This window comes from Carcharodon carcharias (assembly GCF_017639515.1).
Source record: "Carcharodon carcharias isolate sCarCar2 chromosome 35 unlocalized genomic scaffold, sCarCar2.pri SUPER_35_unloc_6, whole genome shotgun sequence".
Lineage (NCBI taxonomy): Eukaryota > Metazoa > Chordata > Chondrichthyes > Lamniformes > Lamnidae > Carcharodon > Carcharodon carcharias.
Genome location: NW_024470722.1, coordinates 1151582 through 1177073, shown reverse-complemented (window position 1 = coordinate 1177073; position 25492 = coordinate 1151582). Strand labels below are relative to the sequence as shown.

The 25492-nt window shown below is 55.5% G+C and overlaps 1 protein-coding gene across 1 annotated transcript in view; it reads left to right on the top strand.

Moving 5' to 3' along the window:
* LOC121274265 (contactin-5-like) overlaps positions 1-25492 on the top strand; it is a gene marked incomplete at its 5' end in the record, with an annotated part of 77956 nt that overhangs the window by 44374 nt on the left and 8090 nt on the right. Inside the window, 2 exons of the mRNA XM_041181476.1 lie at positions 20913-21062; positions 25169-25239. Of these exons, the coding sequence (XP_041037410.1) occupies positions 20913-21062; positions 25169-25239 (221 nt within the window). The remainder of the gene's footprint in view (positions 1-20912; positions 21063-25168; positions 25240-25492) is intronic.

The window sequence follows — 25492 nt, the reverse complement described above, 5'->3', positions numbered from 1 at the left end:
TTGGTAGTGATTGAGGGACTGTGGAGGGATGGTTAGGTAGTGATTGAGGGATTGTGGAAAGGATGCGTCGGTAGTGATTGAGGGACAGTGGAGGGACGGTTCGGTAGTGACTGAGGGACTGTGGAGGGATTGGTGGGTAGTGATTGAGGGAATGTGGAGGGATGGGTAGGTAGTGATTGAGGGTCTTTGGAGTGATGGGTAGGTAATGACTGAGGGACTGTGGAGGGATGGGTAGGTAGTGATTGAGGGATTGTGGAGGGATGCTTCGGTAGTGATTGAGGGACTGTGGAGGGATGGTTAGGTAGTGATTATGGGACTGTGGAGGATGAGTCGGTAGTGATTGAGGGACTCTGTAGGGATGGGTCGGTAGTGATTGAGGGACTGTGGAGGGATGGGTAGGTAGTGATTGAGGGACTGAGGAGGGATGGGTGGGAAGTGATTGAGGGACTGTGGAGGGATGGGTAGGTCGTGATTAAGGGACTGTGGAGGGATGGGTAGTTAATGATTGAGGGACTGTGTAGGAATGGGTTGGTAGTGATTGATGGTCTGAGGAGCGATGGGTAGGTAGTGATTGAGGGACTGTGGAGGGATAGGTAGGAAGTGTTTGAGGGACTGTGGAGGGCTGGGTCGGTAGTGATTGAGGGACAGTGGAGGGATGGTTAGTTAGTGATTGATGGACTGAGGAGGGATGAGTCGGTAGTGATTGAGGGACTGTGGAGTGATGGGTAGGTAGTGATTGAGGGACTGTGGAGTGATGGGTAGGAAGTGTCTGAGGGACAGTGGAGGGATGGGTCGGGAGTGATTGAGGGACTGTGGAGGGATGGGTAGGTAGTGATTGAGGGACTGTGGAGGGATGGGTAGGAAGTGTCTGAGGGACTGTGGAGGGATGGGTCGGTAGTGATTGAGGGACTGTGGAGGGATGGGTAGGTAGTGATTGAGGGACTGTGGAGGGATGGGTAGGAAGTGTTTCAGGGACTGTGGAGGGCTGGGTCGGTAGTGATTGAAGGACTGTGGAGGGATGGGTAGGAAGTGTCTGAGGCAATGTGGAGGGATGGGTCGGTAGTGATTGAGGGACTGAGGAGGGATGGGTGGGTAGTGATTAAGGGATTGTGGAGGAATGGGTAGGTAGTGATTGAGGGACTGTGGAGGGATGGGTAGGTAGTGATTGAGCGACTGTGGAGGGATGAGTAGGAAGTGTTTGAGGGACTGTGGAGGGCTGGGTCGGTAGTGATTGAGGGACAGTGGAGGGATGGTTAGGTAGTGATTGATGGACTGAGGAGGGAAGAGTCGGTAGTGATTGAGGGACTGTGGAGTGATGGGTAGGTAGTGATTGAGGGACTGTGGAGGGATTAGTAGGTAGTGATTGAGGGTCTGTGGAGGGATTGGTAGGTAGTGATTGAGGGATTGTGGAGGAATGGCTGAATAGTGAGTGAGGGAATGAGGAGGGACGGGTCAGTAGTGATTGAGGGACAGTGGAGGGATGGGTCGGTAGTGTTTGAGAGACTGTGGAGGGATGGGTAGGTAGTGATAAAGGGTGTGTGGTGCGATGGATAGGTAGTGATTGAGGGACTGTGGAGGGATGGGTAGGAAGTGTTTGAAGGACTGTGGAGGGATGGGTCGGAAGTGATTGAGTGACTGTGGAGGGATGGGTAGGTAGTGACTAATGGACTGTGGAGGGATGGTTCGGTAGTGATTGTGGGACTGTGCAGGGTTGGGTAGGTAGTGATAGAGGGACTGTGGAGGGATTGATGGGTAGTGATTGAGGGACTGTGGAGGGATGGGTAGGTAGTGATTGAGGGACTGTGGAGGGATGGGTAGGTAGTGATTGAGGGACTGTGGAGGGATGGGTAGGTAGTGATTGAGAGACTGTGGAGGGATGGGTTGGTAGTGATTGATGGATTGGGTAGGCATGGGCGGGTAGTGATTGGAGGATTGTGGGGGAATGGGTAGGTAGTGATTGAGGGATTGTGGAGGGATGGGTAGGTAGTGATTGCGGGACTGTGGAGCGATATTTAGGTAGCGATTGAGGGACTGTGGAGGGATGGGTCGGTAGTGATTGAGGGACTGTGCAGGGCTGGGTTGGTAGTGATTGAGGGACTGTGGAGGGATGGGTAGGTAGTGATTGAGGGACTGTGGAGGGATGGGTGGGTAGTGATTGAGGGACAGTGGAGGCATGGGTAGGTAGTGATTAAGGGACTGTGGAGGGATTGGAAGGAAGTGATTGAGGGACTGTGGAGGGTTGGGTAGCAAGTTATTGAGGGACTGTGGAGGGATGGGTAGGAAGTGATTGAGGGACTGTTTAGGCATGGGTCAATAATGACTGAGGCACTCTGGAGGGATGGGTAGGTAGTGATTGAGGTATTGTGGAGGGATGTGTAGGTAGTGATTCAGGGAGTGTGTAGGGATGGGTTGGTAGTGATTGAGGGACTGTGGAGGGATGGTTAGGTAGTGATTGAGGGATTGTGGAAAGGATGCGTCGGTAGTGATTGAGGGACAGTGGAGGGACGGTTCGGTAGTGACTGAGGGACTGTGGAGGGATTGGTGGGTAGTGATTGAGGGAATGTGGAGGGATGGGTAGGTAGTGATTGAGGGTCTTTGGAGTGATGGGTAGGTAATGACTGAGGGACTGTGGAGGGATGGGTAGGTAGTGATTGAGGGATTGTGGAGGGATGCTTCGGTAGTGATTGAGGGACTGTGGAGGGATGGTTAGGTAGTGATTATGGGACTGTGGAGGATGAGTCGGTAGTGATTGAGGGACTCTGTAGGGATGGGTCGGTAGTGATTGAGGGACTGTGGAGGGATGGGTAGGTAGTGATTGAGGGACTGAGGAGGGATGGGTGGGAAGTGATTGAGGGACTGTGGAGGGATGGGTAGGTCGTGATTAAGGGACTGTGGAGGGATGGGTAGTTAATGATTGAGGGACTGTGTAGGAATGGGTTGGTAGTGATTGATGGTCTGAGGAGCGATGGGTAGGTAGTGATTGAGGGACTGTGGAGGGATAGGTAGGAAGTGTTTGAGGGACTGTGGAGGGCTGGGTCGGTAGTGATTGAGGGACAGTGGAGGGATGGTTAGTTAGTGATTGATGGACTGAGGAGGGATGAGTCGGTAGTGATTGAGGGACTGTGGAGTGATGGGTAGGTAGTGATTGAGGGACTGTGGAGTGATGGGTAGGAAGTGTCTGAGGGACAGTGGAGGGATGGGTCGGGAGTGATTGAGGGACTGTGGAGGGATGGGTAGGTAGTGATTGAGGGACTGTGGAGGGATGGGTAGGAAGTGTCTGAGGGACTGTGGAGGGATGGGTCGGTAGTGATTGAGGGACTGTGGAGGGATGGGTAGGTAGTGATTGAGGGACTGTGGAGGGATGGGTAGGAAGTGTTTCAGGGACTGTGGAGGGCTGGGTCGGTAGTGATTGAAGGACTGTGGAGGGATGGGTAGGAAGTGTCTGAGGCAATGTGGAGGGATGGGTCGGTAGTGATTGAGGGACTGAGGAGGGATGGGTGGGTAGTGATTAAGGGATTGTGGAGGAATGGGTAGGTAGTGATTGAGGGACTGTGGAGGGATGGGTAGGTAGTGATTGAGCGACTGTGGAGGGATGAGTAGGAAGTGTTTGAGGGACTGTGGAGGGCTGGGTCGGTAGTGATTGAGGGACAGTGGAGGGATGGTTAGGTAGTGATTGATGGACTGAGGAGGGAAGAGTCGGTAGTGATTGAGGGACTGTGGAGTGATGGGTAGGTAGTGATTGAGGGACTGTGGAGGGATTAGTAGGTAGTGATTGAGGGTCTGTGGAGGGATTGGTAGGTAGTGATTGAGGGATTGTGGAGGAATGGCTGAATAGTGAGTGAGGGAATGAGGAGGGACGGGTCAGTAGTGATTGAGGGACAGTGGAGGGATGGGTCGGTAGTGATTGAGAGACTGTGGAGGGATGGGTAGGTAGTGATAAAGGGTGTGTGGTGCGATGGATAGGTAGTGATTGAGGGACTGTGGAGGGATGGGTAGGAAGTGTTTGAAGGACTGTGGAGGGATGGGTCGGAAGTGATTGAGTGACTGTGGAGGGATGGGTAGGTAGTGACTAATGGACTGTGGAGGGATGGTTCGGTAGTGATTGTGGGACTGTGCAGGGTTGGGTAGGTAGTGATAGAGGGACTGTGGAGGGATTGATGGGTAGTGATTGAGGGACTGTGGAGGGATGGGTAGGTAGTGATTGAGGGACTGTGGAGGGATGGGTAGGTAGTGATTGAGGGACTGTGGAGGGATGGGTAGGTAGTGATTGAGAGACTGTGGAGGGATGGGTTGGTAGTGATTGATGGATTGGGTAGGCATGGGCGGGTAGTGATTGGAGGATTGTGGGGGAATGGGTAGGTAGTGATTGAGGGATTGTGGAGCGATATTTAGGTAGTGATTGAGGGACTGTGGAGGGATGGGTCGGTAGTGATTGAGGGACTGTGCAGGGCTGGGTCGGTAGTGATTGAGGGACTGTGGAGGGATGGGTAGGTAGTGATTCAGGGACTGTGGAGGGATGGGTGGGTAGTGATTGAGGGACGGTGGAGGCATGGGTAGGTAGTGATTAAGGGACTGTGGAGGGATTGGAAGGAAGTGATTGAGGGACTGTGGAGGTTTGGGTAGCAAGTTATTGAGGGACTGTGGAGGGATGGGTAGGAAGTGATTGAGGGACTGTTGAGGCATGGGTCAGTAATGACTGAGGCACTCTGGAGGGATGGGTAGGTAGTGATTGAGGTATTGTGGAGGGATGTGTAGGTAGTGATTCAGGGAGTGTGTAGGGATGGGTTGGTAGTGATTGAGGTACTGTGGAAGGATGGTTAGGTAGTGATTGAGGGATTGTGGAAAGGATGCGTCGGTAGTGATTGAGGGACAGTGGAGGGACGGTTTGGTAGTGATTGAGGGACTGTGGAGGGATTGGTGGGTAGTGATTGAGGGAATGTGGAGGGATGGGTAGTTAGTGATTGAGGGTCTTTGGAGTGATGGGTAGGTAATGACTGAGGGACTGTGGAGGGATGGGTAGGTAGTGATTGAGGGATTGTGGAGGGATGCTTCGGTAGTGATTGAGGGACTGTGGAGGGATGGTTAGGTAGTGATTATGGGACTGTGGAGGGATGAGTCGGTAGTGATTGAGGGACTCTGGAGTGATGGGTCGGTAGTGATTGAGGGACTGTGGAGGGATGGGTAGGTAGTGATTGAGGGACTGAGGAGGGATGGGTACGTAGTGATTGAGGGACTGTGGAGGGATGGGTAGGTCGTGATTAAGGGACTGTGGAGGGATGGGTAGTTAATGATTGAGGGACTGTGTAGGAATGGGTTGGTAGTGATTGATGGTCTGAGGAGCGATGGGTAGGTAGTTATTGAGGGACTGTGGAGGGATGGGTAGGTAGTGATTGAGGGACTGTGGAGGGATAGGTAGGAAGTGTTTGAGGGACTGTGGAGGGCTGGGTCGGTAGTGATTGAGGGACAGTGGAGGGATGGTTAGTTAGTGATTGATGGACTGAGGAGGGATGAGTCGGTAGTGATTGAGGGACTGTGGAGTGATGGGTAGGTAGTGATTGAGGGACTGTGGAGGGATGGGTAGGAAGTGTCTGAGGGACAGTGGAGGGATGGGTCGGGAGTGATTGAGGGACTGTGGAGGGATGGGTAGGTAGTGATTGAGGGACTGTGGAGGGATGGGTAGGAAGTGTCTGAGGGACTGTGGAGGGATGGGTCGGTAGTGATTGAGGGACTGTGGAGGGATGGGTAGGTAGTGATTGAGGGACTGTGGAGGGATGGGTAGGAAGTGTTTTGGGGACTGTGGAGGGCTGGGTCGGTAGTGATTGAAGGACTGTGGAGGGATGGGTAGGAAGTGTCTGAGGCAATGTGGAGGGATGGGTCGGTATTAATTGATGGATTGTGGAGTGATGGGTAGGTAAAGATTGAGGGATTGTGGAGGGATGGGTAGGTAAAGATTGAGGGATTGTGGAGGGATGGGTAGGTAGTGATTGAGGGACTGTGGAGTGTGGGTCGGTAGTGATTGAGGGAATGTGGAGGATGGGTCGGTAGTGATTGAGGGACTGTGGAGGGATGGGTAGGTAGTGATGGAGGGATTGTGGAGGGATAGTTAGGTAGTGATTGAGGGACTGTGTAGGGATGGGTGGGTAGTATTTGAGGGATTGTGGAGGGATAGGTAGGTAGTGATTGAGGGACTGTGTAGGGATGGGTGGGTAGTGATTGAGGGATTGTGGAGGAATGGCTGGATAGTGATTGAGGGACTGTCGAGGGATGTGTCGGTAGTGATTGAGGGACTGTGGAGGGATGGGTCAGTAGTGATTGATGGACTGAGGAGGGATGAGTCGGTAGTGATTTAGGGACTGTGGAGTGATGGGTAGGTAGTGATTGAGGGACTCTGGAGGGATTGGTAGGTAGTGATTGAGGGTCTGTGGAGGGATTGGTAGGTAGTGATTGAGGGATTGTGGAGGAATGTCTGAATAGTGATTGAGGGAATGTGGAGGGACGGGTCAGTAGTGATTGAGGGACTGTGGAGGGATGGGTAGGTACTGATTGAGAGACTGTGGAGGGATGGGTAGGTAGTGATTGAGGGACTGTGGAGGGATGTGTCGGTAGTGATTGAGGGATTGTGGAGGGATGGGTAGGTAGTGAATGAGGGATTGTGGAAGGATAGGTCAGTAGAGATTGAGGGATTGTGTAGGGATGGGAAGGTAGGGATTGCGGGACTGTGGAGGGAGGGTAGGTAGTGATTAATGGACTGTGGAGGGATTGTTAGGTAGTGATTGAGGGACTGTGGAGAGATGGGTAGGTAGTGATTAAAGGACTAGGCAGGGATGGGTGGGTAGTGATTGAGGGACTGTGGAGGCACAGGTAGGTAGTGATTGAGGGACTGTGGAGGGTTGGATAGGTAGTGATTGAGGGACTGCGGAGGGATGGGTAGGTAGTGATTGTGGGACTGTAGAGGGATGGGTTGGTAGTGACTGAGGGACTGTGGAGGGATGGGTAGTTAGTGATTGAGGGATTGTGGAGGGATGCATCGGTATTGATTGAGGGACTGTGGAGGGATGGTTAGGTAGTGATTGAGGGACTGTGGAGGAATGAGTATTTTGTGATTGAGGGACTGTGGAGGGATGGGTTGGTAGTGACTGTGGGACTGTGGAGGGATGGGTAGGTAGTGATTGAGGGATTGTGTAGGGATGCATCGGTAGTGATTGAGGGACTTTTTGAGGGATGGTTAGGTAGTGATTGACGGTCTGTGGAGGGATTGGTAGGTAGTGATTGAGGGATCATGGAGGAATGGCTGGATAGTTATTGAGGGGCTGTGGAGGGATGGGTCAGTAGTGATTAAGGGATTGTGGAGGGATGGGTCGGTAGTGATTGAGGGACTGTGGAGGGATGGGTAGGTAGTGATTGAGGGACTGTGGAGGGATGTGTCAGTAGTAATTGAGGGATTGTGGAGGGATGGGTAGGTAGTCATTGAGGGATTGTGGAGGGATGTGTCGGTAAATATTGAGGGATTGTGGAGGGATGGGTCGGTAGTGATTGAGGTACTGTGGAGGGATGGGTAGGTAGTGATTGAGGGAAAGTGGAGGGTTGGGTATTTAGTGATTGATGGACTAAGGAGGGATGGGTACGTAGTGATTGAGGGACTGTGGAGGGATAGGTGGGTAGTGATTGAGGGACGGTGGAGGGGTGGGTAGGTAGTGATTATGGGACTGTGGAGGGATTGGTAGGTAGTGATTGAGGGACTGTGGAGGGTTGGTAGGTAGTGATTGAGGGACTGTGGAGGGATGGGTAGGTAGTGATTGAGGGACTGTGGAGGGATGTGTCGGTAGTGATTGTGGGACAGTAGAGGGATGGGTTGGTAGTGACTGAGGGACTGTGGAGGGATGGGTAGTTAGTGATTGAGGGATTGTGGAGGGATGCATCGGTATTGATTGAGGGACTGTGGAGGGATGGTTAGGTAGTGATTGAGGGACTGTGGAGGGATGAGTATTTTATGATTGAGGGACTGTGGAGGGATGTGTTGGTAGTGATTGAGGGATTGTGGAGGGATGGGTAGGTAGTGAATGAGGGATTGTGGAAGGATGGGTCAGTAGAGATTGAGGGATTTTGTAGGGATGGGAAGGTAGGGATTGTGGGACTGTGGAGGGAGGGTAGGTAGTTATTAATGGACTGTGGAGGGATTGTTAGGTAGTGATTGAGGGACTGTGGAGGGATGGGTAGGTAGTGATTAAAGGACTGTGCAGCGATGGGTAGGTAGTGATTGAGGGACTGTGGAGGCACAGGTAGGTAGTGATTGAGGGACTGTGGAGGGTTGGATATGTAGTGATTGAGGGACTGCGGAGGGATGGGTAGGTAGTGATTGTGGACCTGTAGAGGGATGGGTTGGTAGTGACTGAGGGACTGTGGAGGGATGGGTAGGTAGTGATTGAGGGATTGTGGAGGGATGCATCGGTATTGATTGAGGGACTGTGGAGGGATGGTTAGATAGTGATTGAGGGACTGTGGAGGGATGAGTATTTTGTGATTGAGGGACTGTGGAGGGATGGGTTGGTAGTGACTGTGGGACTGTGGAGGGATGGGTAGGTAGTGATTGAGGGATTGTGTAGGGATGCATCGGTAGTGATTGAGGGACTTGTTGAGGGATGGTTAGGTAGTGATTGACGGTCTGTGGAGGGATGGGTAGGTAGTGATTGAGGGATTGTGGAGGAATGGCTGGATAGTTATTGAGGGGCTGTGGAGGGATGGGTCGGTAGTGATTAAGGGACTGTGGAGGGATGGGTAGGTAGTGATTGAAGGACTGTGGAGGGATGGGTAGGTAGTGTTTGAGGGACTGTGGAGGGATGTGTCGGTAGTAATTGAGGGATTGTGGAGGGATGGGTAGGTAGTCATTGAGGGATTGTGGAGGGATGTGTCGGTAAATATTGAGGGATTGTGGACGGATGGGTCGATAGTGATTGAGGGACCGAGGAGGGATGGGTAGGTAGTGATTGAGGGAAAGTGGAGGGTTGGGTATGTAGTGATTGAGGGACCGAGGAGGGATGGGTATGTAGTGATTGAGGGACTGTGGATGGATAGGTGGGTAGTGATTGAGGGACTGTGAAGGGGTGGGTAGGTAGTGATTAAGGGACTGTGGAGGGATTGGTAGGTAGTGATTGAGGGACTGTGGAGGGTTGGTAGGTAGTGATTGAGGGACTGTGGAGGGATAGGTAGGTAGTGATTGAGGGACTGTGTAGGGATGGGTGGGTAGTTATTGAGGGATTGTGGAGGAATGGCTGGATAGTGATTGAGCGACTGTGTAGGGATGGGTCGATAGTGATTGAGGGACTGTGGAGGGATGGGTAGGTAGTGATTGAGGGACTTTGGAGGGATGGGTAGGAAGTGTTTGAGGGACTGTGGAGGGCTGTGTCGGTAGTGATTGAGGGACAGTGGAGGGATGGTTAGGTAGTGATTGATGGACTGAGGAGGGATGAGTCGGTAGTGATTGAGGGACTGTGGAGTGATGGGTAGGTAGTGATTGAGGGACTGTGGAGGGATTGGTAGGTAGTGATTGAGGGATTGTGGAGGGATAGGTAGGTAGTGATTGAGGGACTGTGTAGGGATGGGTGGGTAGTTATTGAGGGATTGTGGAGGAATGGCTGGATAGTGATTGAGGGACTGTGTAGGGATGGGTCGGTAGTGATTGAGGGACTGTGGAGGGATGTGTAGGTAGTGATTGAGGGACTTTGGAGGGATGTGTAGGAAGTGTTTGAGGGACTGTGGAGGGCTGTGTCGGTAGTGATTGAGGGACAGTGGAGGGATGGTTAGGTAGTGATTGATGGACTGAGGAGGGATGAGTCGGTAGTGATTGAGAGACTGTGGAGTGATGGGTAGGTAGTGATTGAGGGACTGTGGAGGGATTGGTAGGTAGTGATTGAGGGTCTGTGGAGGGATTGGTAGGTAGTGATTGAGGGATTGTGGAGGAATGGCTGAATAGTGATTGAGGGACTGTGTAGGGATGTGTCGGTAGTGATTGAGGGTCTGTGGAAACATGGATAGGTAGTGATTGAGGGACTGTGGAGGAGTGTGTCGTTAGTGATTGAGGGACTGTGGAGGGATGGGTAGGTAGTGATTGAGGGACTGTGGAGGGATGTGTCGGTCGTGATTGAGAGATTGTGGAGGGATGAGTAGGTAGTGATTGAGGGATTGTGGAGGGATGGGTAGGAAGTGATTGAGGGATTGTGGAGGGATGGGAAGGTCGGGATTGCGGGACTGTGGAGGGATTGGAAGATAGTGATTGAGGGACTGCGGAGGGTTGGGTAGGTAGTGATTAAGGGACTGTTGAGGGATGGGTAGGTAGTGATGGAGGGACTGTGGTGGGATGGGTAGGTAGTGATTGAGGGACTGTGGAGGGATGGGTAGGTAGTGATTGAGTGATTGTGGAGGGATTGGTAGGTAGTGATTGAGGGACTGTGGAGGGTTGGTAGGTAGTGATTGAGGGACTGTGGAGGGATGTGTCGGTAGTTATTGAGGGATTGTGGAGGGATGGGTAGGTAGTGATTGAGGGATTGTGGAAAGATGGGTCAGTAGTGATTGAGGGACTGTGGACTGATGGGTACGAAGTGATTGAGGGATTGTGGAGGGATGGGAAGGTAGGGATTGCGGGACTGTGGAGGGAGGGTAGGTAGTGATTAATGGACTGTGGAGGGATTGTTAGGTAGCGATAGAGGGACTGTGGAGGGATGGGTAGGTAGTGATTAAAGGACTGTGCAGGGATGAGTAGGTAGTGATTGAGGGACTGTGGAGGCACAGGTAGGTAGTGATTGAGGGACTGTGGAGGGTTGGATATGTAGTGATTGAGGGACTGCGGAGGGATGGGTAGGTAGTGATTGTGGGACTGTGGAGGGATGGGTTGGTAGTGACTGAGGGACTGTGGAGGGATGGGTAGGTAGTGATTGAGGGATTGTGGAGGGATGCATCGGTATTGATTGAGGGACTGTGGAGGGATGGTTAGATAGTGATTGAGGGACTGTGGAGGGATGAGTATTTTGTGATTGAGGGACTGTGGAGGGATGGGTTGGTAGTGACTGTGGGACTGTGGAGGGATGGGTAGGTAGTGATTGAGGGATTGTGTAGGGATGCATCGGTAGTGATTGAGGGACTTGTTGAGGGATGGTTAGGTAGTGATTGACGGTCTGTGGAGGGATGGGTAGGTAGTGATTGAGGGATTGTGGAGGAATGGCTGGATAGTTATTGAGGGGCTGTGGAGGGATGGGTCGGTAGTGATTGAGGGACTGTGGAGGGATGGGTCGGTAGTGATTGAGGGACTGTGCAGGGATGGGAAGGTAATGATTGAGGGACTGTGGAGGGATGGGTAGGTAGTGATTGAAGGACTGTGGAGGGATGGGTAGGTAGTGTTTGAGGGACTGTGGAGGGATGTGTCGGTAGTAATTGAGGGATTGTGGAGGGATGGGTAGGTAGTCATTGAGGGATTGTGGAGGGATGTGTCGGTAAATATTGAGGGATTGTGGACGGATGGGTCGGTAGTGATTGAGGGACTGTGGAGGGATGGGTAGGTAGTGATTGAGGGAAAGTGGAGGGTTGGGTATGTAGTGATTGAGGGACCGAGGAGGGATGGGTATGTAGTGATTGAGGGACTGTGGATGGATAGGTGGGTAGTGATTGAGGGACTGTGAAGGGGTGGGTAGGTAGTGATTAAGGGACTGTGGAGGGATTGGTAGGTAGTGATTGAGGGACTGTGGAGGGTTGGTAGGTAGTGATTGAGGGACTGTGGAGGGATTGGTAGGAAGTGTCTGAGGGACTGTGGAGTGATGGGTCGGTAGTGATTGAGGGACTGTGGAGGGATAGGTAGGTAGTGATTGAGGGACTGTGTAGGGATGGGTGGGTAGTTATTGAGGGATTGTGGAGGAATGGCTGGATAGTGATTGAGCGACTGTGTAGGGATGGGTCGGTAGTGATTGAGAGACTGTGGAGTGATGGGTAGGTAGTGATTGAGGGACTGTGGAGGGATTGGTAGGTAGTGATTGAGGGTCTGTGGAGGGATTGGTAGGTAGTGATTGAGGGATTGTGGAGGAATGGCTGAATAGTGATTGAGGGACTGTGTAGGGATGTGTCGGTAGTGATTGAGGGTCTGTGGAAACATGGATAGGTAGTGATTGAGGGACTGTGGAGGAGTGTGTCGTTAGTGATTGAGGGACTGTGGAGGGATGGGTAGGTAGTGATTGAGGGACTGTGGAGGGATGTGTCGGTCGTGATTGAGAGATTGTGGAGGGATGAGTAGGTAGTGATTGAGGGATTGTGGAGGGATGGGTAGGAAGTGATTGAGGGATTGTGGAGGGATGGGAAGGTCGGGATTGCGGGACTGTGGAGGGATTGGAAGATAGTGATTGAGGGACTGCGGAGGGTTGGGTAGGTAGTGATTAAGGGACTGTTGAGGGATGGGTAGCTAGTGATGGAGGGACTGTGGTGGGATGGGTAGGTAGTGATTGAGGGACTGTGGAGGGATGGGTAGGTAGTGATTGAGTGATTGTGGAGGGATTGGTAGGTAGTGATTGAGGGACTGTGGAGGGTTGGTAGGTAGTGATTGAGGGACTGTGGAGGGATGTGTCGGTAGTTATTGAGGGATTGTGGAGGGATGGGTAGGTAGTGATTGAGGGATTGTGGAAAGATGGGTCAGTAGTGATTGAGGGACTGTGGACTGATGGGTACGAAGTGATTGAGGGATTGTGGAGGGATGGGAAGGTAGGGATTGCGGGACTGTGGAGGGAGGGTAGGTAGTGATTAATGGACTGTGGAGGGATTGTTAGGTAGCGATAGAGGGACTGTGGAGGGATGGGTAGGTAGTGATTAAAGGACTGTGCAGGGATGAGTAGGTAGTGATTGAGGGACTGTGGAGGCACAGGTAGGTAGTGATTGAGGGACTGTGGAGGGTTGGATATGTAGTGATTGAGGGACTGCGGAGGGATGGGTAGGTAGTGATTGTGGGACTGTGGAGGGATGGGTTGGTAGTGACTGAGGGACTGTGGAGGGATGGGTAGGTAGTGATTGAGGGATTGTGGAGGGATGCATCGGTATTGATTGAGGGACTGTGGAGGGATGGTTAGATAGTGATTGAGGGACTGTGGAGGGATGAGTATTTTGTGATTGAGGGACTGTGGAGGGATGGGTTGGTAGTGACTGTGGGACTGTGGAGGGATGGGTAGGTAGTGATTGAGGGATTGTGTAGGGATGCATCGGTAGTGATTGAGGGACTTGTTGAGGGATGGTTAGGTAGTGATTGACGGTCTGTGGAGGGATGGGTAGGTAGTGATTGAGGGATTGTGGAGGAATGGCTGGATAGTTATTGAGGGGCTGTGGAGGGATGGGTCGGTAGTGATTGAGGGACTGTGGAGGGATGGGTCGGTAGTGATTGAGGGACTGTGCAGGGATGGGAAGGTAATGATTGAGGGACTGTGGAGGGATGGGTAGGTAGTGATTGAAGGACTGTGGAGGGATGGGTAGGTAGTGTTTGAGGGACTGTGGAGGGATGTGTCGGTAGTAATTGAGGGATTGTGGAGGGATGGGTAGGTAGTCATTGAGGGATTGTGGAGGGATGTGTCGGTAAATATTGAGGGATAGTGGACGGATGGGTCGGTAGTGATTGAGGGACTGTGGAGGGATGGGTAGGTAGTGATTGAGGGAAAGTGGAGGGTTGGGTATGTAGTGATTGAGGGACCGAGGAGGGATGGGTATGTAGTGATTGAGGGACTGTGGATGGATAGGTGGGTAGTGATTGAGGGACTGTGAAGGGGTGGGTAGGTAGTGATTAAGGGACTGTGGAGGGATTGGTAGGTAGTGATTGAGGGACTGTGGAGGGTTGGTAGGTAGTGATTGAGGGACTGTGGAGGGATTGGTAGGAAGTGTCTGAGGGACTGTGGAGTGATGGGTCGGTAGTGATTGAGGGACTGTGGAGGGATAGGTAGGTAGTGATTGAGGGACTGTGTAGGGATGGGTGGGTAGTTATTGAGGGATTGTGGAGGAATGGCTGGATAGTGATTGAGCGACTGTGTAGGGATGGGTCGGTAGTGATTGAGGGACTGTGGAGGGATGGGTAGGTAGTGATTGAGGGACTTTGGAGGGATGGGTATGAAGTGTTTGAGGGACTGTGGAGGGCTGTGTCAGTAGTGATTGAGGGACAGTGGAGGGATGGTTAGGTAGTGATTGATGGACTGAGGAGGGATGAGTCGGTAGTGATTGAGGGACTGTGGAGTGATGGGTAGGTAGTGATTGAGGGACTGTGGAGGGATTGGTAGGTAGTGATTGAGGGATTGTGGAGGGATAGGTAGGTAGTGATTGAGGGACTGTGTAGGGATGGGTGGGTAGTTATTGAGGGATTGTGGAGGAATGGCTGGATAGTGATTGAGGGACTGTGTAGGGATGGGTCGGTAGTGATTGAGGGACTGTGGAGGGATGTGTAGGTAGTGATTGAGGGACTTTGGAGGGATGTGTAGGAAGTGTTTGAGGGACTGTGGAGGGCTGTGTCGGTAGTGATTGAGGGACAGTGGAGGGATGGTTAGGTAGTGATTGATGGACTGAGGAGGGATGAGTCGGTAGTGATTGAGGGACTGTGGAGTGATGGGTAGGTAGTGATTGAGGGACTGTGAAGGGATTGGTAGGTAGTGATTGAGGGTCTGTGGAGGGATTGGTAGGTAGTGATTGAGGGATTGTGGAGGAATGGCTGAATAGTGATTGAGGGAATGTGGAGGGACGGGTCAGTAGTGATTGAGGGACTGTGGATGGATGGGTCGGTAGTGTTTGAGGGACTGTGGAGGGATGGGTAGGTAGTGATTGAGGGACTGTGTAGGGATGTGTCGGTAGTGATTGAGGGTCTGTGGAAACATGGATAGGTAGTGATTGAGGGACTGTGGAGGAGTGTGTCGTTAGTGATTGAGGGACTGTGGAGGGATGGGTAGGTAGTGATTGAGGGACTGTGGAGGGATGTGTCGGTCGTGATTGAGAGATTGTGGAGGGATGAGTAGGTAGTGATTGAGGGATTGTGGAGGGATGGGTAGGAAGTGATTGAGGGATTGTGGAGGGATGGGAAGGTCGGGATTGCGGGACTGTGGAGGGATTGGAAGATAGTGATTGAGGGACTGCGGTGGGTTGGGTAGGTAGTGATTAAGGGACTGTTGAGGGATGGGTAGCTAGTGATGGAGGGACTGTGGTGGGATGGGTAGGTAGTGATTGAGGGACTTTGGAGGGATGGGTAGGTAGTGATTGAGTGATTGTGGAGGGATTGGTAGGTAGTGATTGAGGGACTGTGGAGGGTTGGTAGGTAGTGATTGAGGGACTGTGGAGGGATGTGTCGGTAGTTATTGAGGGATTGTGGAGGGATGGGTAGGTAGTGATTGAGGGATTGTGGAAAGATGGGTCAGTAGTGATTGAGGGACTGTGGACTGATGGGTACGAAGTGATTGAGGGATTGTGGAGGGATGGGAAGGTAGGGATTGCGGGACTGTGGAGGGAGGGTAGGTAGTGATTAATGGACTGTGGAGGAATTGTTAGGTAGCGATAGAGGGACTGTGGAGGGATGGGTAGGTAGTGATTAAAGGACTGTGCAGGGATGAGTAGGTAGTGATTGAGGGACTGTGGAGGCACAGGTAGGTAGTGATTGGGGGACTGTGGAGGGTTGGATAGGTAGTGATTGAGGGACTGTGGAGGGATGGGTAGGTAGTGATTGAGGGATTGTGGAGGGATGCATCGGTAGTGATTGAGGGACTGTGGAGGGATGAGTATTTTGTGATTGAGGAACTGTAGAGGGATGGGTTGGTAGTGACTGTGGGACTGTGGAGGGATGGGTAGGTAGTTATTGAGGGATTGTGGAGGGATGCATCGGTAGTGATTGAGGGACTTTTTGAGGGATGGTTAGGTAGTGATTGACGGTCTGTGGAGGGATTGGTAGGTAGTGATTGAGGGATTGTGGAGGAATGTCTGGATAGTGATTGAGGGGCCGTGGAGGGATGGTTCGGTAGTGATTGAGGGACTGTGGAGGGATGGGTCGGTAGTGATTGAGGGACTGTGGAGGGATGGGTCAGTAGTGATTGAGGGACTGTGGAGGGATGGGTAGGTAGTGGTTTAGGGACTGTGGAGGGATGGGTCGGTAGTGATTGAGGGACTGTGGAGGGATGGGTAGGTAGTGATTGAGGAATTGGGGAGGGAGAGGTAGGTAGTGATTGGGGGACTGTGTTGGGATGGGTGGGTAGTTATTGAGGGACTTTGGAGGGATGTGTAGGTAGTGATTGAGGGACTGTGGAGGGATGAATAGGTAGTGATTGAGGGACTGTGGAGGCACAGGTAGGTAGTGATTGGGGGACTGTGGAGGGTTGGCTAGGTAGTGATTGAGGGACTGTGGAGGGATGGGTAGGTAGTGATTGAGGGATTGTGGAGGGATGCATCGGTAGTGATTGAGGGACTGTTGAGGGATGGTTAGGAAGTGATTGAGGGACTGTGGAGGGATGAGTATTTTGTGATTGAGGGACTGTGGAGGGATGGGTTGGTAGTGACTGTGGGACTGTGGAGGGATGGGTAGGTAGTTATTGAGGGATTGTGGAGGGATGCATCGGTAGTGATTGAGGGACTTTTTGAGGGATGGTTAGGTAGTGATTGACGGTCTGTGGAGGGATTGGTAGGTAGTGATTGAGGGATTGTGGAGGAATGTCTGGATAGCGATTGAGGGGCTGTGGAGGGATGGGTCGGTAGTGATTGAGGGACTGTGGAGGGATGGGTCGGTAGTGATTGAGGGACTGTGGAGGGATGGGTAGGTAGTGATTAAGGGACTGTGGAGGGATGGGTAGCTAGTGATTGAGGGACTGTGTAGGGATGTGTCGGCAGTGATTGAGGAATTGGCGAGGGATAGGTAGGTAGTAATTGGGGGACTGTGTTGGGATGAGTGGGTAGTTATTGAGGGACTTTGGAGGGATGGGTAGGTAGTGATTGAGGGACTGTGGAGGGATATGTCGCTAGTGATTGAGGGACTGTGGACGGATGGGTCGGTAGTGATTGAAGGACTGTGGAGGGATTGATGGGTAGTGATTGAGGGACTGTGGAGGGATGGGTAGTTAGTGATTGTGGGACAGTGGAGCGATGGGTAGGTAGTGATTGAGGGACTGTGGAGGGATGGGCAGGTAGTGATTGAGGGACTGTGGAGTGATGCATAGGTAGTGATTGAGGGACTGTGGAGGGATGGGTAGGTAGTGATTGAGGGACTGTGGAGGGATGGGTAGGTAGTGTTTGAGTGACTGTGGAGGGATGGGTAGGTAGTGACTGAGGGACTGTGGAGGGATGGGTAGGTAGTGATTGAGGGATTGTGTAGGGATGGTAGGAAGTGATTGAGGGACTGTGGAGGGATGGGTAGGTAGTGATTAAGGGATTGTGGAGGGATTGGTAGGTAATGATTGAGGGACTGTGGAGGGATGTGTAGGTAGTGATTGAAGGATTGTGGAGCGATGGGTAGGTAGTGATTGAGGGACTGTGGAGGGATTGGTCGGTAGTGATTGAGGGACTGTGGAGGGATGGGTAGTTAGTGATTGAAGGATTGTTTAAGGATGGGTCAGTAGTGATTGAGGGACTGTGGAGGGATGGGTAGGAAGTGATTGAGGGATTGTGGAGGGATGGGAAGGTAGGGATTGCGGGTCTGTGGAGCGATGGTTAGGTAGTGATTAAGGGACTGTGGAGGGATGGGTAGGTAGTGATTGAGGGTCGTTGGAGTGATGGGTAGGTAGTGATTGAGGGTCATTGGAGTGATGGGTAGGTAATGACTGAGGGACTGTGGAGGGATGGGTAGGTAGTGATTGAGGGATTGTGGAGGGATGCTTCGGTAGTGATTGAGGGACTGTGGAGGGATGGTTAGGTAGTGATTATGGGACTGTGGAGGGATGAGTCGGTAGTGATTGAGGGACTCTGGAGGGATGGGTCGGAAGTGATTGAGGGACTGTGGAGGGATGGGTAGGTCGTGATTAAGGGACTCTGGAGGGATGGGTAGGTAGTGATTGATGGTCTGAGGAGCGATGGGTAGGTAGTGATTGAGGGACTGTGGAGGCATGTGTCGTTAGTGATTGAGGGACTGTGGAGGGATGCGTAGGTAGTGATTGAGGGACTGTGGAGGGATGTGTCAGTAGTAATTGATGGACTGTGGAGTGATGGGTAGGTAAAGATTGAAGGATTGTGGAAGGATGGGTAGATAGTGATTGAGGGACTGTGGAGTGTGGGTCGGTAGTGATTGTGGGACAGTGGAGGGATGGGTCGGTAGTGATTGAGGGGCTGGGGAGGGATTGGTGGGTAGTGATTGACTGACTGTGGAGGGATGGGTAGGAAGTGATTGAGGGACTGTGGAGGGATGTGCAGGTAGTGATTGAGGGATTGCAGAGGGATGGGTTGGTAGTGATTTAGGTACTGCGGAGCGATGGGTAGGTAGTGATTGAGGGACTGTGGAGGGCTTAGTCGGTAGTGATTGTGGGACCGTGGAGGGATGGGTCGGTAGTGATTGAGGGGCTGGGGAGGGATTGGTGGGTAGTGATTGAGGGACTGTGGAGCGATGGGTGGGTAGTGATTGAGGGTCTTTGGAGCGATGGGTAGGTAGTGATTGAGGGACTGTGGAGGGATGGGTGGGTAGTGATTGAGGGACTGTGGAGGGATGGGTAGGTAGTTATTAAGCGACTGTGGAGGGATGGGTCGGTAGTGATTGAGGGACTTTGGTGTGATGTGTAGGTAGTGATTGGGGGATTGCGGAGGGATGGGTTGGTAGTGATTAAGGGACTGTGGAGGGATGGGTAGGTAGTGATTGTGAGTCTGTGGAGGGATGGGTAGGTAGTGATTGAGGGACTGTGTAGGGATGGGTCTGTAATGATTGAGGGACTGTGGAGGGATGTGTCGGTTGTGATTGATTGACTGTGGAGGGACAGGTAGGTAGTGATTGAGGGACTGTGGAGGGATGTGTCGGTAGTGATTGAGTGATTGTGGAGGGATGGGTAGGTAGTGATTGAGGGACAGTGGAGGGATGGATAGGTAGGGATTGATGGACTGTGGAGTGTTGGGTAGGTAGTGATTGACGGCCTGTGGAGGGATGGGTAGGTAGTGATTGAACGACTGTGGAATGTTGGGTAGGTAGTGATTGAGGGACTGTGGAGGGATGGTAGAAAGTGATTCAGGGACTGTGGAGGGATGGGTAGGTAGTGATTGATGGAATGTGGAGGGATGGGTAGGTAGTAATTGAGGGACTGTGGAGGGATGGGTCGGTAGTGATTGAGTGACTGTGGAGGTATGGGTTGGTAGTGATTGAGGGACTGTGGAGGGATGGGTGGGTAGTGATTGAGGGACTGTGGAGGTATGGGTAGGTAGCAATTGAGGGACTTTGGAGCGATGGGTAGGTAGTGATTGAGTGACTGTGGAGGGATGGGTAGGTACTGATTGAGGGACTGTGGAGGGATGGGTAGATAGTGATTGACGGACTGTGGAGGGATAGGTAGGTGGTGATTGAGGGACTGTGGAGGGATGGGTCGGTAGTGATTGAGGGACTGCGGAGGGATGGGTTGGTAATGATTGAGGGACTGTGGAGGGATTGGTTGGTAGGTATTGAGGGACTGTGGAGGGATGGGTCGGTAGTGATTGAGGGACTGTGGAGGGATGGATCGGTAGTGATTGAGGGACTGTGGAGGGATGGGTCGGTAGTGATTGAGGGACTGTCCTGGGATGGGTCGGTAGTGATTGAGGGACTGTGGAGGGATGGATCGGTAGTGATTGAGGGACTGTGGAGGGATGGGTCGGTAGTGATTGAGGGACTGTCCTGGGATGGGTCGGTAGTGATTGAGGGACTGTGGAGGGATGGATCGGTAGTGATTGAGGGACTGTGGAGGGATGGGTTGGTAGTGATTGAGGGACTGTGGAGGGATTGGTTGGTAGGTATTGAGGGACTGTGGAGGGATGGGTCGGTAGTGATTGAGGGACTGTCCTGGGATGGGTCGGTAGTGATTGAGGGACTGTGGAGGGATTGGTTGGTAGGTATTGAGGGACTGTGGAGGGATGGGTCGGTAGTGATTGAGGGACTGTCCTGGGATGGGTCGGTAGTGATTGAGGGACTGTGGAGGGATGGATCGGTAGTGATTGAGGGACTGTGGAGGGATGGGTCGGTAGTGATTGAGGGACTGTCCTGGGATGGGTCGGTAGTGATTGAGGGACTGTGGAGGGATGGATCGGTAGTGATTGAGGGACTGTGGAGGGTTGGGTATGTAGTGATTGAGGGACTGTGGAGGGATGGGTAGGTAGTGATTGAGGGACTGTGAAGGGATATGTCATTAGTGATTGAGGGACTGTGGAGGGATGGGTAGGTAGTGATTGAGGGACTGTGGAGGGATGGGTCGGTAGTGATTGAGGGACTGCGGAGGGATGCGTCGATAGTGATTGAGGGACTGCGGAGGGATGGGTCGATAGTGATTGAGGGACTGTGGAGGGATGGGTAGGTAGTGATTGAGGGACTGTGGAGGGATGGGTAGGTAGTGATTGAGGGACTGTGGAGGGATATGTCATTAGTGATTGAGGGACTGCGGAGGGATGGGTCGATAGTGATTGAGGGACTGTGGAGGGATATGTCATTAGTGATTGAGGGACTGCGGAGGGATGGGTAGGTAGTGATTGAGGGACTGTGGAGGGATGGGTAGGTAGTGATTGAGGGACTGTGGAGGGATGGGTAGGTAGTGATTGAGGGACTGTGAAGGGATATGTCATTAGTGATTGAGGGACTGCGGAGGGATGGGTCGATAGTGATTGAGGGACTGTGGAGGGATGGGTAGGTAGTGATTGAGGGACTGCGGAGGGATGGGTAGGTAGGGATTCAGTTCAGTGACGATGGGGGTTAATGGGCGATGATTGATTTGTTTCCCTGACAGTACCTGATCCAATCACTGGAGACTTGGAGTCAGCGAGAGCCATCGACTTAAATCCTTGGATCGAGTATGAGTTTCGCGTGGTTGCGACTAATCAGATTGGAACTGGAGACCCGAGTCGCCCGTCTCACAAGGTCAGGACACAGGAAGCCAGTAGGTGGAGTTTATTCCGGAGATTTCAGACGCTGCTCGCGGGATCAGACAGTCGGGGTGGGTAAACCCACAGAATCTTATCCCAATCTGGGTCCATGGGCTGAATGTTCAGATTCAGGAAGTGACTCCAGACCCTCGAGCTCCAGAACGTGGGACAGGAGGGTCAGTGCTGAGGGAGAGCCGCACTGTCGGAGGGTCAGTGCTGAGGGAGTGCCGCGCTGTCGGAGGGTCAGTGCTGAGGGAGAGCCGCACTGTCGGTGGGTTCGTGCTGAGGGAGAGCCGCACTGTCGGAGGGTCAGTACTGAGGGAGCGCCGCGCTGTCGGAGGGTCAGTGCTGAGGGAGAGCCGCACTGTCGGAGGGTCAGTGCTGAGGGAGCGCCGCGCTGTCGGAGGGTCAGTGCTGAGGGAGAGCCGCACTGTCGGAGGGTCAGTGCTGAGGGAGTGCCGCACTGTCGGAGGGTCAGCGCTGAGGGAGAGCCGCACTGTCGGTGGGTTCGTGCTGAGGGAGAGCCGCACTGTCGGAGGGTCAGTACTGAGGGAGCGCCGCACTGTCGGAGGGTCAGTGCTGAGGGAGCGCCGCACTGTCGGAGGGTCAGTGCTGAGGGAGTGCCGCACTGTCGGAGGGTCAGTGCTGAGGGAGCGCCGCACTGTCGGAGGGTCAGTGCTGAGGGAGCGCCGCACTGTGGGAGGGTCAGTGCTGAGGGAGCGCCGCACTGTCGGAGGGTCAGTGCTGAGGGAGCGCCGCACTGTCGGAGGGTCAGTGCTGAGGGAGTGCCGCACTGTGGGAGGGTCAGTGCTGAGGGAGCGCCGCACTGTCGGAGGGTCAGTGCTGAGGGAGTGCCGCACTGTCAGAGGGTCAGCGCTGAGGGAGTGCCGCACTGTCGGAGGGTCAGTGCTGAGGGAGCGCCGCGCTGTCGGAGGGTCAGTGCTGAGGGAGCGCCGCGCTGTGGGAGGGTCAGTGCTGAGGGAGCGCCGCGCTGTCGGAGGGTCAGTGCTGAGGGAGCGCCGCACTGTGGGAGGGTCAGTGCTGAGGGAGCGCCGCACTGTTGGAGGGTCAGTGCTGAGGGAGTGCCGCACTGTCGGAGGGTCATTGTTGAGGGAGCCCCGCACTGTCGGAGGGTCAGTGCTGAGGGAGCGCCGCACTGTGGGAGGGTCAGTGCTGAGGGAGTGCCGCACTGTCGGAGGGTCATTGTTGAGGGAGCCCCGCACTGTCGGAGGGTCAGTGCTGAGGGAGCGCCGCACTGTGGGAGGGTCAGTGCTGAGGGAGCGCCGCACTGTGGGAGGGTCAGTGCTGAGGGAGCGCCGCACTGTGAGAGGGTCAGTGCTGAGGGAGCGCCGCACTGTGAGAGGGTCAGTGCTGAGGGAGCGCCGCACTGTGGGAGGGTCAGTGCTGAGGGAGCGCCGCACTGTGAGAGGGTCAGTGCTGAGGGAGAGCCGCACTGTGAGAGGGTCAGTGCTGAGGGAGTGCTGCACTGTGAGAGGGTCAGTGCTGAGGGAGCGCCGCACTGTCGGAGGGTCAGCGCTGAGGGAGCGCCGCACTGTCGGAGGGTCAGTGCTGAGGGAGAGCCGCACTGTAGGAGGGTCAGTGCTGAGGGAGCGCCGCACTGTTGGAGGGTCAGTGCTGAGGGAGTGCCGCACTGTCGGAGGGTCATTGTTGAGGGAGCCCCGCACTGTCGGAGGGTCAGTGCTGAGGGAGCGCCGCACTGTGGGAGGGTCAGTGCTGAGGGAGTGCCGCACTGTCGGAGGGTCATTGTTGAGGGAGCCCCGCACTGTCGGAGGGTCAGTGCTGAGGGAGCGCCGCGCTGTCGGAGGGTCAGTGCTGAGGGAGCGCCGCACTGTGGGAGGGTCAGTGCTGAGGGAGCGCCGCACTGTGGGAGGGTCAGTGCTGAGGGAGCGCCGCACTGTGAGAGGGTCAGTGCTGAGGGAGAGCCGCGCTGTCGGAGGGTCAGTACTGAGGGAGCGCCGCACTGTGAGAGGGTCAGTGCTGAGGGAGCGCCGCACTGTCGGAGGGTCAGTGCTGAGGGAGCGCCGCACTGTGGGAGGGTCAGTGCTGAGGGAGCGCCGCACTGTGAGAGGGTCAGTGCTGAGGGAGAGCCGCGCTGTCGGAGGGTCAGTACTGAGGGAGCGCCGCACTGTGAGAGGGTCAGTGCTGAGGGAGCGCCGCACTGTCGGAGGGTCAGTGCTGAGGGAGCGCCGCACTGTCGGAGGGTCAGTGCTGAGGGAGCGCCGCACTGTCGGAGGGTCAGTGCTGAGGGAGCGCCGCGCTGTCGGAGGGTCAGTGCTGAGGGAGCGCCGCACTGTCGGAGGGTCAGTGCTGAGGGAGCGCCGCACTGTCGGAGGGTCAGTGCTGAGGGAGCGCCGCACTGTCGGAGGGTCGGTACTGAGGGAGTGCCGCACTGTTGCAGATGCTGTCTTTCGGGATGAGACATTAAACCCAGGCTCTGTCTGCCCTCTCTGGAGGGTGTCAGAGATCCCATGGCCACTGTTGAAAGAGGGTCGGAGGGGGGAGTGGGGAGGGGGTGGGGGAGGGGGTGGGGGAGGGGGAGTGGGGGAGGGGGGGGAGTGGGGAGGGGGTGGGGGAGGGGGTGGGGGAGGGGGTGGGGGAGGTGAGTGGGGGTGGGGGAGGGGGAGGGGGAGGTGAGAGGGGAGGGGGGTGGGGGTGGGGGTGGGGGTAGTGGAGGGGGGTGGGGGTGGGGGTAGTGGAGGGGGGTGGGGGTGGGGGTGGGGGTAGTGGAGGGGGTGGGGTTGGGGGTGGGGGTAGTGGAGGGGGGTGGGGGTGGGGGAGGGAGTGGGGGTGGGGGAGGGGGTGGGGTTGGGGGTGAGGGTGGGGGTGGGGGAGGGGGTGGGGGGGTGGGGGTGGGGGAGGGGGTGGGGGTGGGGGAGGGGGTGGGGGAGGAGGTGGGGGAGGGGGTGGGGGTGAGGGTGGGGGTGGGGGTGGGTGTTGTGGAGGCGCTGGGGGTGGGGGTGGGGGAGGTGAGAGGGGATGGGGGAGGGGGTGGGGGAGGGGGAGGGGGTGGGGGAGGGGGTGGGGGTGGGGGTGGGGGTGGGTGTTGTGGAGGGGGTGGGGGTGGGGGAGGGGGTGGGTGTTGTGGAGGGGGAGGGGGTGGGGGAGGGGGTGGGGGTGGGAGTGGGGGAGGGGGTGGGGGGAGGGGGTGGGGGTGGGGGTGGGGGTGGGGGTGGGGGAGGGGGTGGGGGAGGGGGTGGGGGTGGGGGTTGTGGAGGGGGAGGGGGTGGGGGAGGGGGTGGGGGTGGGGGTGGGGGTGAGGGGGTGGGGGGTGGGGGAGGGGGGTGGGGGTGTGGGAGGGGGTGGGGGAGGGGGTGGGGGTGTGGGAGGGGGTGGGGGAGGGGGTGGGGGGTGGGGGTGGGGGGTGGGGGAGGGGGAGGGGGTGGGGGGGTGGGGGAGGGGGTGGGGGGTGGGGGAGGGGGTGGGGGAGGGGGTGGGGGTGGGGGAGGGGGTGTTGTCTGCGTCCTGGGGTCTGTCTGTATTTTACAGGCTCGAAGCTTCGGACAGTTTCTGCTCCCCAGCCTGGAGCAGGTGAGAATTTCCCAAAGCTGATCAGTGTCTCCCTCTCTCCTCTTCCCCTCCCCCCCTACCCCCTACCCCCTCCCCTCCCCCTCCCTCCCATCCCCCTACCCCCCTCCCCCCTACCCCCTACCCCCTCCACCTACCCCCCTACCCCCTCCACCTACCCCCCTCCCCTACCCCCTCCCCTACCCCCTACCCCCTCCACCTACCCCTCCCCTACCCCCTCCCCCTACCCCCTCCGCCCCCACCCCTCCCCCTACCCCCTCCTCCCCCCCACCTCCCCCTCCCACCTACCCCCTCCCCCTCACCCTCCACCTACCCCCTCCTCCCCACCCCTTCCCCCTACCCCCTCCCCCTACCCCCTCCACCCCACCCCCTCCTCCCCACCCCCTCCCCTACCCCCTACTCCCCCTCCCCCTCCTCCCCTCACCCCCTCCTCCCCTCATCCCCTCCTCCCCTCCCCCTCCTCACCCTCCCCTACCCCCTCACCCACTGCCCCTCCTCCCCTCCCCCAAACCCCTCCACCCCCTCCCCCTCCACCCCACACCCCCACCTCTCCCAACACCCCCTCCTCCGCCAGTCCCCTCGATTCCCCCGGCCAGTGTGAGTGGAGGTGGTGGTAAGCGGAACGAGCTGGTCATCGTGTGGGAGGTTAGTGTCCGACTGCGAGTACCAAGAGTGCGGGGGGGTCGGGGGGAGAGTGCGGGGGGGTCGGGGGAGAGTGCGGGGGGGGTCGGGGGGAGAGTGCGGGGGGGGTCGGGGGGAGAGTGCAGGGTTCGGAGGGGTTGGTGAGGGGTCGGGGGGGAAGAGTGCAGGGTTCGGGGGGTTGGTGAGGGGTCGGGGGGAAGAGTGCAGGGTTCGGGGGGGTTGGTGAGGGGTGGGGGGGGAGAGTGCAGGGTTCGGG